The sequence below is a fragment of the Fusarium flagelliforme genome (genome assembly GCF_020744385.1).
Source record: "Fusarium flagelliforme strain FIESC 12 MPI-CAGE-AA-0113 chromosome Unknown B0J16scaffold_9, whole genome shotgun sequence".
Taxonomy (NCBI): domain Eukaryota; kingdom Fungi; phylum Ascomycota; class Sordariomycetes; order Hypocreales; family Nectriaceae; genus Fusarium; species Fusarium flagelliforme.
The window spans coordinates 36,073-53,706 of record NW_025763511.1 but is presented as its reverse complement, the minus strand read 5'-3'; the positions used below and the strand labels follow the sequence as shown (position 1 = coordinate 53,706).

The 17,634-nt window shown below is 48.7% G+C and overlaps 5 protein-coding genes across 5 annotated transcripts; 3 read left to right on the top strand and 2 right to left on the bottom strand.

Moving 5' to 3' along the window:
* Nucleotides 1-571: 571 nt before the first annotated feature.
* Nucleotides 572-1,254, top strand: B0J16DRAFT_359081 (uncharacterized protein; the record flags this gene model as incomplete). The annotated part of the gene is made up of 3 exons (XM_046129623.1): nucleotides 572-769; nucleotides 842-902; nucleotides 932-1,254. The coding sequence occupies 3 exons, from the start codon at nucleotides 572-574 to the stop codon at nucleotides 1,252-1,254; spliced, it is 582 nt and encodes a 193-aa protein (XP_045977321.1).
* A 1,106-nt stretch (nucleotides 1,255-2,360) lies between these two features.
* On the top strand, nucleotides 2,361-3,323 carry B0J16DRAFT_376630 (uncharacterized protein; the record flags this gene model as incomplete). Its single annotated transcript, XM_046130777.1, has 2 exons — nucleotides 2,361-2,478; nucleotides 2,567-3,323. The coding sequence occupies 2 exons, from the start codon at nucleotides 2,361-2,363 to the stop codon at nucleotides 2,917-2,919; spliced, it is 471 nt and encodes a 156-aa protein (XP_045977320.1). The 3' UTR covers nucleotides 2,920-3,323.
* Nucleotides 3,324-5,637: 2,314 nt separating this feature from the next.
* On the bottom strand, nucleotides 5,638-8,166 carry B0J16DRAFT_294648 (vacuolar ATP synthase subunit B). The gene is made up of 7 exons (XM_046124395.1): nucleotides 7,582-8,166; nucleotides 7,441-7,525; nucleotides 7,356-7,375; nucleotides 7,267-7,302; nucleotides 7,055-7,216; nucleotides 6,677-7,002; nucleotides 5,638-6,622 (listed from the first exon to the last, which is right to left on the bottom strand). Exons 1-7 carry the CDS (start codon nucleotides 7,678-7,680, stop codon nucleotides 5,815-5,817), a joined length of 1,536 nt encoding a protein of 511 aa, XP_045977319.1. The 5' UTR covers nucleotides 7,681-8,166; the 3' UTR covers nucleotides 5,638-5,814.
* Nucleotides 8,167-10,164: 1,998 nt separating this feature from the next.
* On the bottom strand, nucleotides 10,165-10,896 carry B0J16DRAFT_365578 (uncharacterized protein; the record flags this gene model as incomplete). Its single annotated transcript, XM_046130027.1, has 3 exons — nucleotides 10,165-10,221; nucleotides 10,276-10,560; nucleotides 10,684-10,896. 3 exons carry the CDS (start codon nucleotides 10,894-10,896, stop codon nucleotides 10,165-10,167), a joined length of 555 nt encoding a protein of 184 aa, XP_045977318.1.
* Nucleotides 10,897-11,779: 883 nt separating this feature from the next.
* On the top strand, nucleotides 11,780-12,628 carry B0J16DRAFT_376627 (ATP synthase delta subunit-domain-containing protein; the record flags this gene model as incomplete). The annotated part of the gene is made up of 3 exons (XM_046130776.1): nucleotides 11,780-11,938; nucleotides 12,031-12,435; nucleotides 12,499-12,628. The coding sequence occupies 3 exons, from the start codon at nucleotides 11,780-11,782 to the stop codon at nucleotides 12,610-12,612; spliced, it is 678 nt and encodes a 225-aa protein (XP_045977317.1). The 3' UTR covers nucleotides 12,613-12,628.
* Between the last annotated feature and the right edge of the window lie 5,006 nt (nucleotides 12,629-17,634).

The window sequence follows — 17,634 nt, the reverse complement described above, 5'->3', positions numbered from 1 at the left end:
TCGTACAGGTCACGGCAGCGGGGTCGGCTCAATCAGAGCGCTCGTTAGTGACAATACCTTATCCTACACTATCTTCCGCGCAAAGAGCAAGCAGACTGGCAATAAGGCTATAACAGTGTCTTGCCCTGAAGCCCCGTGTAGTAGGTGCTAAGCTGTTAGAGGCACAACACTGGGGCGGGGTATGGACCGAAGTCTTATGCCAATTGAAGGGATAACAAGACATGGGACCTATCTCTGTTACCTGTATTTAGGAAATATCCTTGTGATATGAACCTACGTATGACACCAAAACTACACGAACAGGCTTGCGATGTGACTTGCGAATGACACCAGAACTCTCCCCATAACCGGTTGATTTGAAAAATAGGCATTTGCTGTGCTGTAGGGAATGGGCATAATGTGTCATAGGATTGTATGTGAATGAAATACGTTTCAATGACGCGATCCCACGTAAAGCTTTTTTTCTTTCTTTTTTTCTTTTTCCAACGAACTTCAATTTTAATTCTCCCTGGTCGTAGCAAATAGTAAATTCTGCGAGATAATTTTAAATTCAAGCAGTAATCGAGGAATCATGGTCCTAGGAATTCTGACTGCCATAGCGGCTTGTCCTGCGATCATTGGTACTACTGAAGCGATTCGCCAAGGCCAGAGAAAGAATGCCAAAGAACAACACAGGGGCGTGAAATCGAACCTCATCGTTTCTTGCCGTAGTACCTCACCCGCGTGTAGGGACGTCGATGGGTGTGCCATAGTGTTGCGCAACAACAAGGTACGCATTCTGCGAAGCGATCTGGCAACGCAACAAACTGTCCCCTTGACCGCTAATGCAGTTGATAACCAGCTATACATTGCGGTGAACAAGACTGAGGGTCGAGTCAACTGTTCAGGTCATTTATTTGCAGGTTTTATTTCCTCTCCTATCCTGACCAAGACTGGGGTCGCAAGGGAGAGGGCCTGGTGTCTACAATCTACGATGAACCTCCACAGCTAAATTGGATATACGTAGATCAAGAAACTTATGAGGTGAAGTACGGCCTGCGAGTAGAGACAGAACACCACCTTGCTGGGCCATGGGATTGCACTCGTATTGATAAGAGAATTACCTTGGAGGGCTGGGAGGGCTTCATGGCCGTGGAAGAAGATGAGGGGTCGTGGGCGCTCTATTTTGACCGAGATGACAATGGCTTGGCTGGCAAAAGATCTAAGGAAAGATTTGGAAGTCGAGCTGACAAGGAAAGAGAAGAGAAAGGGTAAAGGTGAGCACGATTAAGTAGCCGCGGGGCCGGTGGGGCCAAATTTGGAGGCGGGCATCCTCGTCGGCTGGGGAAGTATTGGAAGTAGAAGAGGTAGATAGTGTGTCAGTTGTGTGCGAGGGTATGTAGACCCGCCCCTGCATCATGAAGGCCTTCAAGCTGCGTACACCGAAGTGGCAAGATATTGAAAACGCAAGACCGATAATTGCGCGAATTAATCCGCATCGCTATTAACGGATGTATACGTGTGCTAGGTCTTATCCTGAAGGCTTGGCTTAGCTTCCTCATTTGGGGAGGAACATGGCGCGGCCACGGCACGAATAGCTTGATGACCCAGTTATATAAGTTGTCGACCGTATAGGCGTCGAGCTCATATTCCTATGCCGCATGAAAGAAGAAGAGATATCGCTACGTCAAACGAGGCGATTCCGGTCTTGTGGAAGGAGAGAGTAATTAGACCAATACGGTTATATAAATGATGAATGTGCCAATAAAATCCCAATGTACTGTACTTTAATAATAGATAACGGCCATATAAAGACATCTAGCTTTGGAAGGGTGTCGAATATGGCTGTTACTATAATGGACATGGTTGTGCCACCTCTGCAGATCGTCCAAGACACCAAACCTAGTGACGCGGCCTTATGGAATTCTGGAGAACGGCTTATTGTATGCCGGTACCCAACTAACTCTAAGGTATTGCGATAGTGTTGTTTATGTTGCGGAGGGGTGCTTAGTGAAAATATTTATTTAACTTGATTGTTTATTATTGAGATGAGAGTTCTTCTCGGGTTTATATCTCTAGATGATCTCGTCTGGGACTTTGTACTTTAAATCTAGGACTTTCAGACTAACAATCTGAATCCTGAAGGGAAGGGGAGTCCCCAGTTTTTCCAACAGATAGTCGTTCTCTAAACGAAACCAAAACAACTTGCGGCTAATCGTTCAGGCGAGCGCTATGAGCTTCAGAGCTACAGTGAAAAAAATAGCACCACTGGCATCGCTAGACCCACTCTTTAGCGCATTATGTACTTGAGCCGCTTGACGGAAAACGACTAAGGTAATGGAAGCAGACGCACCCCAAGATGGCGGCCATACCGAGCCATGATGTTCGCCGCCGCCGGCTTATCTGGCTTCATCCCTATTATCCACGCCGTCACCATCTACGCTACAAAGGGCTCGATGACAGAATCAGCGTTGCCTGTATCGTCATCCATGGCGCCATGTATATCTTCGGCGCAGTTCTCTATGTGATCGGGCATCCCAATCATCTCCCATAGTGGTGGTGACTAACTGACTGACTAGAAATGTAGGCTCGATGGCCGGAGAGGAGTTTTCCAGGTGCATTCGGCATATGGGGCAGCTCCCATCAGATCTTCCACATGTTTGTCCTACCCGCTGCGGCAACGCATTTTTATGGAATAGTGAGGGCGTTTGGCTACCATCACACGGTCTTGGGATCCCAGTGCTTGACCGAATAAATCGAGACCTTTTCGGTTGTGTACCGCTCTCTATGGATGTAAGGTCGTTTATCATTATTTTTCCGTTATACGGGCCATTCCCAAACCCAGGACCCAATATGCTCGCAAGACCACATCCCATCGCTACTGCTGCCCTGGACCCGGAAGCGCCGTCGTCATCGTTCACATCGCCTATACCGGACTGACTCTATGGCATGCGTCATCTGCTCCCCTTCTCAAGACATCATGAGTGCACCGTCACCCTACTCTTCTTGATGCAAACACTTCTGCGCACCGCTATCAGGACACAAACAGCCTCTAGGAAATTTTAGCAAATAATACTCTAGACGAAGCAATAAAAGCGAACAATGACACTGGGCGACCATATGAAATAGGCCAGGTCTGCACGCAATCTCCGATGAAACGTAGCACCAACTCCGTTGTTTCGCCACCGAAGACTTCCAGCAATGTTCTAGAGTGAGTGTGATCCATGAGAGGAGGATTTGAAACCATATTGCGACTATAGTAATGGCTGAAAGATATTCCATTGTTGACTATGCAGCTGCATCGTTCTGATATGTAGAAACGATTGGGTTGGATCATATCCAAGTTGGAAGCGATTAATGTTATCGGTGACATCGCAAGAATTATCCCCTCAATTGTCGAAAGGCTCCCGCCAGGTCACTTCAGGGATGTCTGCCCAATTAAAATGCAAGAATTGAGGGTACATTATTCCCTACCTAAATTAGCCCATGATAGATGTTCCAACAATATTTTGAGTTACAAATCGCGACATCCCACTGCTCACCCCCAAATTGATTGATGCCTCTTCCTCTTTAATTGAGACCTCTCCTTATTATTGCTGACCGGCGCGAAAGGCTTCCTTAAGCTTCTTGACCTTGGCTGCCCAACCCGCTGGCCCTGAAAAGCAAAGCAATTAGCTTCTTTTTCCCCCTCGGACAAGTTTATGCTGTGCCATAGGCGTAAATTCGTCCCTGGTCTTTAGGTTCCCCTCATGTACCTGTCATGTAACGGGGGCCATGTGGGGCAAGGTACTTTCGGGAGCCTTTCGACAATTGAGGGGATAATCAGAAGCCACGATTTTCATAGTCCAGCTACAGGAACCTGGACTTTCTCACAATTTAGTGGCCAACCATGGCTCCCCACGAGCCGTTCCTTTTTCTCTGGCGCGGTGATGGCATCCGTTGGGCACACGGTGTTAGTGTGAAGCTCTTGCGGGGGGAAGAATCGGGCAAACCGACCTCAGATTGCTGGATGGAGCCCTTCTCCAAGATCTGGCTTGATGACACCTAATGCCAAATTCGCTGATTAGTATCCCCCTAGATGCCGCATCATATGCGCCCCCGGCACCTTGCCTGCATTGCAATTCGGTTTAATATCGCCCGCGGAATTTCGTTCATTGTTGTTGTTATGCTAGGAGGTAAATGCAAGTGATCCGCACTCTGGAATGCGACTTATGTTTTATTTAGGAGTACTAAGTAGTTTCGCCTTGGGCCATTCTCACGAGACTTGGGATGTGATCTTAGTTGTTTGCAGAAAACAATTCAGTGAGGAAGGGGTAAAATGTGTGGCAGAAATTTGATTTGATGTGTCTTGGTTTGGTAAGGGATGTCTCGCGTCAAGCAAAACCAGAAAGAAATGAAGGGGCCCAAAGCCATGGAGATGAAAGGAGGGATGGCGGCTACGGGGGGTGGGGGGGCGCGTTGACGCAGTTTCTGGACCGGAGTGTCAGGGCCTTTCAGCTGCGCTACTGTACGAATTCAAGGAACGATTAAGCCAGAGAAATTCACCTAAACAGCTAAGCTATGTCACAACTACAAACCAGTACTGTCACATGCGATGTCTTTCCACCTGCTCCTTGGATGCCCGATAGAGACAGCCATAAGCGAGGACCCAGAACGTCACGATTCCTGACCCAGACGCAACATTGATTACTGCTGGAAAGGTTGCGCCCCAGGGACGCGAGGAGATGTGAAGCGTTGATACCGCTATCGGCAAAGACGTAGAAACTTTGGTCTTTGTCACTTCGACAGGGATGAGGCAGTCATGAGTATAAGAGTCGAGTAGATCGTAACCAAGCGCCCGCTCCGTGTAATCATCAATATAGCATGCACCGTAGGTAATGTCGCCCATAAGCCTCTGGATGCCCGGGCAGAGCTGGACGAGGATGTGGAAGAAGGTGCTAGCAAAGAGGAGTAGGCCTTCCTGTAACTACAGTGCAGCTATCTGGGCACCTGAAGAACTGATACGATGGATCATCATGGGGATCCCAACGTTGTAGTTAGCATGCAGAGGGCGATAGCGGCCTTGAGGTTGGGATCTCCGAGGATCTCCTTGGGAGCATGGTTCTAGAATCTGGGTGCTCTCTGAGGTTTAGTAGCAACATTATCAAGAGACGTGGACTACATGATCCTCACTCATACTTTGGACCCACAAACTCGAGAAAGAAACTGGTAGCCACGAAGCGGTAAGCAAAGTGTGAACAGCACCACTCTCACCCGGCCTCAGCCGCGGTTCATCGACCCACGAACATCTTTTTGGTTGCTTCAATGGCATTACTCTATTCTGTGTCGTTGGTGCCGTCTAAGTTCACGCGGTGGGGACGAAGTCGACGGAGCGAGCTAGGTCTCCCTAATATCGGCCACCGTGCCAAGGTCGGTCTGTCGCTGGTCCTCCTCCCTTCTTCTTAATATGAAAATATAGAAGAGTAATAAACAGACAATTCAAGTCATTCCCCCTCTTCCTTACCTTCTTTTCTTATATCAGTCTAGCTTGACTTCGGAATAAATAGTTGGACAGTAATATAAACCAGAATTTCTAGCACTGCACGGCTCCGCTTTATGATCACTTGTTGTAGAAAATTTGATGAAATATCGGCCGAGGATTTGACAGAATGGAATTAACTCGGCTACCTATGTTCACACTCCCAGACCTTCTCTTGTGCGTTACAGTTTCCTCTAAGACGATTCCGCGAGCATATAAACGATCCATTGAAAACAGGTTGCCTTCTCTACGAGCCCTACTTCTGCCTTGCGTGCCCATTATACTATTCCCTATCAAAGTGTCAACAAATTGGCTCCTCAGCTGTCAATTAAGTTTTCCTTGTTCTGCTGCTGACCCCAGGGCCCAGTCTCCCCCCGATCCCTGGCATTGGCCTTCGCATCCTTAGCGGCTCGCTGGTAGAACTCATTGAGGATCTTGGCGGGAATACGGTTGAGCAACTCCTTGGGGTAGATTCGGAGGAGGGCCCATGCGAGATCAAGAGACTCGTAGATGGTTCGCGATTCGTACTGGCCCTGGCTAATGAACTGGCGCTCAAACTTCTCCAAGAACACCAGAGACAGCTTATCCTCGGCCGACAGAGCCTCCTCACCGACAACGGCCTTCATGGCCGCGGCATCACGACCGATAGCATACTTGGCGTACAGCTGGTTCGACACATCACCGTGGTCCTTGCGGGTCATGCCTTCACCAATGGCAGACTTCATCAGACGGGACAGCGAAGGCAGCACGTTGATGGGAGGATAGATACCGCGGTTGTCCAGAGCTCGGTCGATAAACACCTGACCCTCAGTAATGTAGCCAGTTAAATCAGGAATTGGGTGAGTGATATCGTCATTAGGCATAGTCAGAATAGGGATCTGGGTGATGGATCCGTTGCGGCCCTTGACACGCCCGGCTCGTTCGTAGATGGTGGACAAGTCAGTATACATGTAGCCGGGATAACCGCGTCGACCGGGTACTTCTTCTCGAGCGGCTGACACTTCTCGAAGGGCATCACAGTAGGCAGAGAGGTCTGTGAGAATGACCAAGACGTGCTTCTCGAGCTGGTAGGCGTAGTATTCGGCAGTGGTGAGGGCGAGACGGGGAGTAATGATACGCTCAATACTGGGCGGGGTCAGTCTAGTCTCAATTGCATGATATCGTGACGGCTGCGCTTACGTAGGGTCGTTCGCGAGGTTTAGGAAGAGAGTAACACGCTGCAAGCTACCGTTCTCCTCGAAATCGCGAGTGAAAAAACGCGCAGTCTCGTAGTTCACACCCATGGCGCCAAAGACGATGGAAAAGTTCTCCTCGTGACCGTCGTGGACGCCCTTGTTGGTAACACCCTGCTTCTGGATCAGACCAGCCTGACGGCAAATCTGAGCGGCGATTTCGTTATGAGGCAGACCAGAGGCGGAGAAGATGGGGATCTTTTGTCCTCTGGCAATCGAGTTCATGGTGTCGATGGCAGAGATACCGGTCGAGATCATCTCTTCTGGGTATTCCTAGGGTTGTTAGCCAAAGCGTGAACACCGGAGCGCCTGCAGGAAGCCTTACACGAGAGTAGGGATTGATGGGGCTGCCGTTGATGTCGAGGTAGTCCTCGGCCAGCACCTTGGGACCCTTGTCGATAGCTCGTCCAGACCCATCAAAGATACGACCAAGCATGTCCTCGGACACACCGAGCTTCAAGCTCTGGCCGGTGAACTCGACTTTAGTCTATTACGTCTCAGTCCAAACTTCTTATTATGGCACTCATTGTTGCCTACCTTTCTGACATCGATGCCGGAAGTGCCTTCGAAGACCTGTTATACTTATTAATCGCCTTGTTGAGATATATCGCGATTCGAGGAAGTACCTGAACCACCGCTCGGTCACCTTTTCATCACTGTGAGCCTATGCCGCGTCATTATCCCCAGGGTTTGTTTAATAGCCGCACGAACCTCGAGCTTCCAGGACCTGGCCCGATCGCTCAGTGCCATCGGGAAGAGTGAGCGTCACGATCTCGTTGTATCGCGGAAATTTGACCTAGTGTTGTCAGCTGGTAAGACGTAAGCTGAGCGGATCCTTGCATGCCGACGTACGTTCTCGAGGACAACAAGGGGGCCGTTGACGCCACCGATGGTGTTGTAGCGAATCCTCGGGATGACCGAGTACGACGACGATTCGCGTGGGTCTCCCATAATGAGCGATAGATAGAGAAACGGGCGGGAGAGCAGAATGACAGGTGGATGAGGAGGGAGAAGCCGATCTAGAAGATGGAAGATGAAGTTAGGAAACGGGGAGGACGCCTCAAGGTGGGCTGAGGTTGGAGGAGGTTGAGTTAGCTTCACCAAAGTGGAGCACCTTGCGCCAGCTCGAAGACGCACGATCAATAAACTCACTGGGAAGCTGGTACTGAATCTTCTTTCTCCAGGATTGCCGAAGAAAGCTACTTGCGGTTGCAGCTATCTACTCTTCCCATTTGACCGGAGAATTGTGGAGGTCAGCTGGGCAGATATTGTGAGATGCACAAAATACCATCTCGGTCTTGGGATGAACGTCGACGTATAACGGCAAATTAAAAGGGCAGCAGCTTCACTTGTCAGTTATATGAAACTCGACGGTGCCTGGCGGAACCGGGTGAAGGCGGTATCGACCAAAGGTTTGACGGATTTTCACGGTAGAAATGATGAGAGAGGAGGATTGGCGGGTTTATGCGAAGAGGGAGAGGATGCGGGGACATATCCCTTCGACTCCAGTAAGCCTCTAGTTAGTCACAAAACCAGCACGCACCTCAGTAGCCCCATCTTCCCTTTTTGTTATCCCTCTTCTTTTTATTATTTTATATTTAGAAACGACTTATCGCTACGTAGCTACTATCCAGAGCTGGATTCGAATGACTGAGCCACATCCGTAGTAAAACCGTATGTTTTAGGGATTGCTAAGATTTACAAGATGCCAAGTACGCGGTTGGGGAACCCCGCCGCTCGGAAGCGCGTGAACGAGATGGCTTGAACCAATGACACTTATGTCTCGGGCACCACCTGATCGGCGACAAACCTTAAGCCTAGGCTTACGGAGCCTCCGTAACGCCTTCATTGGCCAACGCAGTGGTCGAGACCATTTCGTTGTGAGGGGCGAGTTCAAACTTTACAGGACATCCTGCAGCGCGGGGTCCCTACATGATCACACGACGAGCGATGAATCGTGATGTGTCTAAGGGAAGCTACTATACTGGGGCACCCTACATCTAATTTTTCCGTTATTGCTGTGCCTGTATGGTATGTTAATCTAACACAGGGTAATATCACCACCGAGACGTCGCGAACACCGCAAATGTGGTTCCGCCCTATGCCCCTCATCCTCACTACGGATGAGGATCTGACATACCACGGGAAGATACTAAGTGTCAGGTATGAAGAAGGGCGACTTCGAGCGATTCATGCGACGATGTGCATCAGCCAGCACCGGGGCCGGCCAAGGGTAAGGCCCAACTTGACCATACGGGATTGAAGATAAAGAAGAGATTGCTAACGCCAGCTAGCTTCTCCAGCAATACCCTTCGCCCGAGAATCCAGACAAAACATTGAGTCCAAAGGTCGGACTATGACAACGGATGGGCTATGGAATGGGAAAGATTTCCACGGCCGCCGTAGAGCTGGGAGAGTCTTGCCCCTATATGGAGGATATGTGTTGGGCGGGTGGATGGATGCTATCTAGCAGAGACTGGGGAGAATGGATGAGGAAGTCACAGTCAAAGTAGGGAGTCGAGAGTGGTTGAGTCAGACGAGAGAAAGGTTGAGATTAGTATGATGCTCGTCTTGGGTTATTTTTATATCGTACAGATGAGTGGGTCAAATGCGGGCATGTAAGGAACGGCTGATAGGGTTGAAAAGGCCACCGCGTTTATGTTAAAGTTGGATTCGGCCTGTTGCTATTCCCAAAGCGCTTGCCTTTTTCTTGCATCCTTTAATAGCTTTAACGCTCCGCTGCCATGCGTGATCTATATAATAGGCATAAGCTGAGGAACTACTTACCGATATAAGCCGAGTGAAAATGTTGTTATAGCATTAATAAACGGATCAAGCCCCAATCTAGTAGTGGCTCCAAAAAACGGCGCTGCAGACGAATCACAAAATGAACCAGCTGTAATGCTGGACTTTTCGCAGCCTATTGTTCTATTATTCGCTTTTCGCTTCCGCCCTTATCAAGCAATGGGGTAGTTACGACGGCGGTCACACATACATGTTATTGCTTACCTACCGGCTTCGTCCTTGGTTGGCCTTCCAATTATGAATACATAGCCCCTAGTCGTGGCCCAGCCATTAATTGTGTACGATAGGGCATCCCGTGATTCATATTTCTCTTCAAGAGAAACGGAGTCGTCTCGAAGGAAAGCCGACTTTTGATCTTAAGTTAAATTCATGCGAGTGTAATCCCGGGTAGAGTCATCCTGTAAGGTGCCCGAGCTTCACACAAGTTTCGCCTTCTTCTGGTCTGTTTCGCTGACATGCTGCTAGATCTCAAGCCCTATCAAAATTCCGGGTAATTAAGCGTGCCGCGTTAGGAGGTTCCGGAAACTGCGTTCAATTCAGCCGCCGCCTGGTGCTCGATAATTTTATCCTGCATCCTGAACATGCCTCAACTAGGCCAACCGCCTCTTCTTTGGCAATGGCAGCACTCACTCATCTACATCCGCTCCCCTCGTCGGTCTTACTTTCCTCGTTGGACTCATTGAGTTCCTCTACACTAATTTAGCAGACGAAATATATATAGCTATCAGTTTAAGCACTCACAACCCTGAGCCGAGGAGCAGCCTCGGCGATCGCCTCCAATGTCACAACCTTTCTCTCCTCTATAGTCATTTGTTTGACTTTGCTATGTGGAGTCAGAGCAGGAGTGTGAACATGAGCGGCGACAGGACTACGCCCTACACTAGCACTACAACCGCGCAACTGCTGTGCTGCACGATGAGAAGCACCGCTCCAGTCATCACTGGGTTCGATATTTGCATCCTCAATCTGCCGGTTTAGCTCCCAGAAGATACGCACAGCAGGAAAGTTCCGGAGGGGGCCTATGTCCTAGCTGATTAGTAGCTTGTTGGTTGAAAATGGGTCAGGCTCCTCACAGGCCTGCAGATATAGCCATTCCTGGCGCAGTTCCAACAAACACCAGTATCGAGTGGAGTAAAGGTTTACACTTACAATAATGTTCCTGCTCGTGGCAGACGCGACAGTACGAATGGGCTGCCGAAGGCTCTGTCGAATCTTATTTCGAAACATACGGAAAGGAGGTGGAGAGATTCTGCGGTGAGGAAGAATTGATTGCAGGCATGTGTCATTCGAAAGGAGATATAGCGGAGAAGATGTTTTGACGACGGCCCTGAACCGGGAAAAAAATACCAATATGATGTACATTGATAGCGGGATGACACTATGATTGCGTAGTTTTGTTAGACTAGGCCTCAAATGAGGGGTGCCGGGAGTAATTCCAAGAGCGAGATTAAATACTGTGTCAGTTATGTATTTTAAATAATGGGGGCGTGCGATCGTTATAGCAGTGATACTCCGGTCGGACACCCAGTATAAAGATAGATATGGGACTAAGAGCGTGGAAGCAACTTGTTAGATTGGCGGTTGGGAATGGGCTCCAATTTCCTTTATCACGATATTATTCTTGTATTCAGAAATTAAGGGGGAATTGAACCCCTCCCTGGCAGATTGATCAAAGAATCAAGTCGACAACCAAGAACATACTCACATGCAAGAAGACATACCAGAGAATCAGGGCTCGTGACAGACATAAACATCGTTTGTGACAACAGACGGAAACTCGTCTTTATCCGCATACAGACGTCAATCTGACACATTCCCATCCTCCCTGCTAATTATACCAAAATTTCTATGTGGCTAGGAGAGTGTAGTAGTGCAAGGGCCCCGGATTCATCCCTTGTTGAGAAGCGTTCCTCGGTAGGTCAATTTAGTTTCTTCTGCCCACGCCCCTGGTTACACACTCAGTCTGTAAGCCATGTATCAGCCACCAGCGTCGTAGCATCCTGTTACGTAACATGATGCTGATGCCTCAACTTTGGTCAATCCAGCCACATGCTTTTAGTAAAGTCCGTTTGCTAAATTAGACTACCCCCGCATTCTAGGCATCACACTGCTCCTACTCATTCACGCTGAGTACGACATACAAGCTTCCAAAACTGCCCAACAACGAAACCACAACCAAGAAATCCAAGCTTTAAGGACGCCTGCATCGCAACACCGAACCCGTCCCAATCTCTCAGCCATAGCCATGTTCTCGCGGCAAGTCTTCTGTACCATCCGTGCCGCGACTCTCCATCCTACCCCTTTCCTCCGAGTAGGGGCTGCACGAAACTTCACCGGCGCCGCCAATGACAGCCGACCCCCAGTCTACCTTCATGGCCTTGATGGAACTTATGCCACCGCCCTAGTATGCCGCTTTGTCGTCCTTTCTGATGGGCCAATGCGGCTATGTTGAGTGAGGTAGAGCCGAATTATCTTATGCTGACTGTGTTAATTTAGTATACTGCAGCGGCCAAGATGTCAACCCTCGACCTCACCGCCAAAGCCATCGTCAACCTGAGCAACGTGTTTATGAAGGACACCAAGTTGACGAAAGTCCTGTCAACGCCGAGGCTGACCGACGAAGACAAGTCAGCGATCGTAGCCGAGCTGAGCAAGCACACAGGTGCCAACGTTGCGACCGTCAAGAATTTGCTACAGACTCTCGCTGAGAACAATCGACTGGGCCACCTTCAGGGTGTGTGCGAGAAGTTTGGTGAGCTGATGTCCGCCAAGCGGGGTGAAGTAGAGATGACAATCACGAGCGCCGAGCGTCTGGATAATAAAACTTTTTCGCGACTAGAGACTGCTGTTTCTAAGTCCTCCTATGTCGGCCAGGGCAAGAAGCTTAAGGTCACCAACAAGGTACATTATACTTTTTGCCAGTCAGTATTCGGTTCGGCCCTAGGTTAACGTTTATCGATATAGATCGACCCTGAGATTATTGGAGGACTTATCGTCGCGGTCGGCGACCGAACCATTGATCTCAGCGTCTACGCCCGCATTGCCAAGATAAACAAGGTCTTGACGCACAGGCTATAAGCTTCAGCTAATAACTTTGCGTTTATTTTATTTCAATGGAATTAAGTTACAATAAGTTCATTAAATTCTTACACTGTGCACTGGAACTGTAATAATAACATCCTTTCGCATCTTTAAAAAAATATAAAATAGCTTATTAAATGGTCGAGTGTCACTCATTTGCTATACGTGATATACCATTGCTGACAGCAGGGTATGTCTACTTGGGTAGGGTCTAGAGACCGGCCCCCCTTAGCTTTGCATCCCTCCACAAGTTCCGTGCCGCAAGCACGGGGGGTCCATTGACTAGGCAAAGGGGCTGCTGACAGGGAAAACCCCGGTACCTCATATTTGCAGGATTTCCACCAAAAAATAGGTACCGAATTTTCATCGGTTAGTAACATAGGTCAACCCGGAGCAACCCCTCCATTTGCATGTACGGGGAAAATGGATCACAACTATAACACCACAACATACGGTCAAAATCAGGTATGTTATTCATCTTTTGGCATAACAAAGGCGCCCTAACTGACTTCTATAGTATCTTCAATTAATGATTCATCATCTTCTTGTGTTTCTGAACTCCCTGAAAATGGATTTTCCTCTTCATTTTCCCCTTCTTCTTCAATTTCCAAGCTATCATCTTCAAGGGACAATTTTTTCCGTTTTCCACAGTGTTTTTCAGTATCATAGACAAGGAATTCAACTGCATCTTGTACCACAGTGAAGTTATAGTCAAAAGGAAGAAGGAAAGGAGGATTCCAATAGAAAGGGAAGATTTTGGGAATAGCTTCTTGCTCTGCATCTCTTGCTTGCTTAGCTAGCAGCTTAGAATTCTTCATTTTGGCGTGCATCTCTCGGTGGGCACTATATCTCATAGCAAGCAGCTCTGTAGACTTGATACACAGCTCGGATTGAGTCTTCGTGAAGAATTCACTCGCTGTGAATAGCTTCACATCTTGAGAGTATATAGGTTGACTCTTATACTGCTGAGAAGGGTGATATTCCTTTAGAGATGACCGTAGTATCTTCCTCACAGAGAAAAGCCAACGCCGTAGATATACAGCTTCGTCCCTGACTTCCTTGTTATGATAACGCCGGGCCTCTGCATTCTGATTTGCCCGCCTGTGGTGTTGATCCTTTGCGACACGGAGTCTGGCATCATAAACCGTAATTGGCCCGTAATTGGCTATGACAAGAGTTCCATCTTCCCGTTCCTGACGTCGTAGGCTCTTCTCCTTAAGGCGGTGCATTTCCTGAGTGGCTGTGATGCCGTTCAGGGCGAGGGTTGTGTGTGCTTTCCTCACTTTATCGTGTACGTGTAACACACTCGGCGTCAGAGGCATGCCCGAAGATATTGAACATTCAATACGAAGGGCCACATAATCCTCGTATTGCTTGATCTGCCGTAGATTGAGCTCGGGTGTGTTGACATCGTTCCAGATAACCCTTGGAGGTGTGGAGGACATCATTGGAATCCCCTCATCGCGGCGAGTAGAATGGTGTACTTCTTGAGAGGCTTCCCCAACTTCGTCACAAGCTGAATCATCGTTATCGTCGCTGCTGTGGTTGGAAGAGCACCCCGGCGTGATATAGCCGGGAAGGTCACGTTCAGCGACCTCCAAAGAGAGGGATGAAAGAGGGTTGACCATACGGTCTAATACGACTGAGGGATTGAGAGGATAGATGCCGGTTTTTTACCCATGATGAGATGATAGTACTTTTCTTAGTAGCTTTGCGGCGAATCTCCTGTAAATGAAACATAAAGTCAGCTTTATTGAAGTCCGTAGCCCCGTCAGCGATTTCCCTGAGTAAGGCTTCTTGATGCCAATGCTTATATGTGCTGAATAGCCCAACATCCAATGGCTGAAGCATATGTGTCAGATGAGGAGGAAAGGGATATAAGATAACTTCTGCTTCCTTTGCTTTATGATATAACTCTCTGGTGAAATGACTCTCACATCCGTCAAGAAGAACTACCCGTTTTCCCGATCCATTTTGAGGCCGGGAAAGTCTCTCAAAGTGATCGAAGAAGTCTTGTGCCGATACATCGTCGATAAATCCTTTTGGTGTTGTAACGATCGTAGCTTCATCTTCAAGGTCGTTATCAACCCAACGTGAGGGAATCTGTACGCCGGGCATGATGATAAACGGGGCAATTATCTCTCCTTCTGCAGATATTGACTCTGTGACTGTAACGCTAATAGTTGTGTGTGCATCAGTCAGTATTGGGTTGTCAATCTCTGTGAAAGTCCATATCATGATACCGTTCATAAGATATCCTATCATAAAGCCGGTCTCATCGAAATTCCACACATTTGCGAAGTTGATATCGTTCTCTTGGACAAATTGCGTCCATTTTGTGAACCATTCTTCGACATTTGCTCGATCTGACATAGCCTTACGATTTGCAGCAAGAGTACGACTCTTTCTTCTGTGAAAGACTTCATGATAGCGCCTTAGGAAGCGGCGAGCCCAGAATCTTGAGGCATGAGGCTGACGATCTGTAGCCTTGAGCATAGAGTTGGCGTACTGACGAAGTGTGCGTTGTTGTATGTGATGACCTTGTGTTATCCTCCAACACCAAGCAAGAATAGCTTTCTCTTCTTCCCTGCTAAACAAAGTCCTGTTGCCGCCATTATCTCTGACTGGATGTGAGCCGTGACATCTTCCAATAAGTCTCTTATAACCGACTTTCCATGCGCGTGCAGCGGCAGAGATAGATGGGTAAAAACCCTCTCTATATAACGCTCTTGCGGCGACGGTGCGGTCTTCAATGTTGTGCTCTGTGAAGCGGCGGAAGTTAGGTAAACCGGTCTCAGAATCGATAAACCTTTGCTCTGCTGATAATGCAGGTTCTCGGCTTTCGAATGATGTATCCATCATTTCAATTGAAGCAATACTGCGATAGCTGTACGCGATCGAAAATGAGTTAGTGATGTGGTGATGTCGACACCTGCCGTGGTGTTGTGATAGATGAATACTTGTGGGCATCATAGGTGCAGAAAACGGGGACTTGCGGGTAAAGAAGCTACAAAGATTTGGGCGGGTTTCACCGCAAAATTGAGGTACCTTTTTTTTTTCCCTGTCAGCAGCCCCTTTGCCCGGTCAGTGCACCCCCCGTGCTAGAGGCACGGATACCGAAGGTCGTAACGAAAGCACGGGGGGCCGATCTCTAGGCCCTACCCAAGTAACGAGGAAGAGCGTTTCTAGGCATATCAGAATCTTGATGGTTAGCCTGAATACATAGAGAGGAGATCACCGGCGGTTCAAACAAACCCGACACTTATCAGCACAATGATGATAGCTGCATCCTGCGAAGAGCAAACAACGGGACCGGGCTAGTGCGATTGAAATTTAAAGCGACCCCTAAGGAATGTGTTGAACAGTAGGATGGCCGCACGGGGTATCATGTGACCTAATAGTCAGCTGTCGGCGACCCTAGACCCATTCAGGAACGCATAATAAGCAGACCCCTCTCCAAGGAAGGCGGGGGAGACAGTTCCACAATACACATGCAATTAAGGACATCAAGGCGCACGCGATCCGTTCAACAGAATGAGAGTCGGGGAAGTAGATCGGTATATCTAGGAAGTCTAAGGACAGCAAGACGCCCTCCAAGTAGGGGCAGGAAGACGAGCCTAAGGATAAAATATTGCGAAATAATTTGGAGCTGAACAAATCAACTGCGTCCAAAGCGTCGACAGAGGAGGCGAGGCTAGGATTGAGCTAGAGAGACAGCATCCAAGCGTTCGGATAGAGTACAAGGGCCTACTAGAGAAATGAGCCAGGTGAGGGCTCAGTTGACAGGTAGTGAAATTCTAGCTGGGGATGGTTTTGCACTGTAAAGGGAGATTTACCCCCTCAGATCGATATTGGGCCATGGACTGCCGCAAAGGCCACATTGATAAGTCATTCAAAGGTCCTGGGTTATCAATCCATGGAAATCGACTTGGCTTCTAAACGCAGCTGCCCAGACGAACTCATCTCATGCTCTTCCTCATAGTCCTGGTACGACGCTCGAGGTTTGCAGATTCAGTTGTGACGCGACGCGTCATGGCGCGTCATAGGTCTCGCCTTAACTTGATTTCCAGTTTCTAATTGCCAATCACAACGGCCAAACGCACTCCGATGACTCTTATCCAATCACAGTATAGAGAGATGGGGTTGTATTATAGTGGGACATGGGGCGTCGAGCCACAATAACCAACCAATTGTTGACCTAAAACTCCGATCTGCAGTGAGCAAGGACTCGTCGATTTGCAATGCCCATCTCGAGTCTCTCAAACTTTTAGACTAGCCTCCCATTTTCCGTACGGGTTTGGTACCACCAGAGATCCAGACTTCGACCCTCATGTATTCCGGAAATTTGAGGACCTTCGCCGGCAAACCAATCGCTCATTAGTGCCCTCTTTTGGTCACCTCTTTACTCTAGGCCGCGTATTTAATGGGCCCTTGTCAGGTGTCACTGAGTTGCCACCCAGGCGAGGCGGTTGCGCCTTAGGCTTAGCGCCGGTTAATGCTAGATGCAATCCAGAAGCTGCACCTTGATACAGCATTACATTAAAAACGAGGCACACACACTCGTTGGTCGAACCAACGACAGTTGTTTTCCGATGCCCTTTGGTGCGGTTAAAAACGCAGTGAAGCTCAAGCTGTCTTGGATCTCTCGCTTAGAATACCGTGGCTTGACAATGATCCTAGGCAACATATGAAGCTCAAAAGATGGCCAAAGCCCTACTCTGTAAAACACAGCTAAGATCGGGTCCCGCCGATGTCCCTCAATTTTGTGCCCAACCTAGCAAGCAAGGTTGGCTCGCTGGGCCCCACTCCATTAGCCAATGGGTATTTCCTGGGCGCTGACATGTGATGATAAGCCGAGCTCTATCACTGCCCTATCCCTCTGATCAGGGCCGCTGGCTTCAGCACTGCAACCACTATAACCACGCGTTGCGTCTTTCTCTCAGGGGTCGCGTACATTACTGCATCCACTTAGTTACCCTACCAACGCGGAGCAAGTCCCTCCATATTTCACAAATAAGA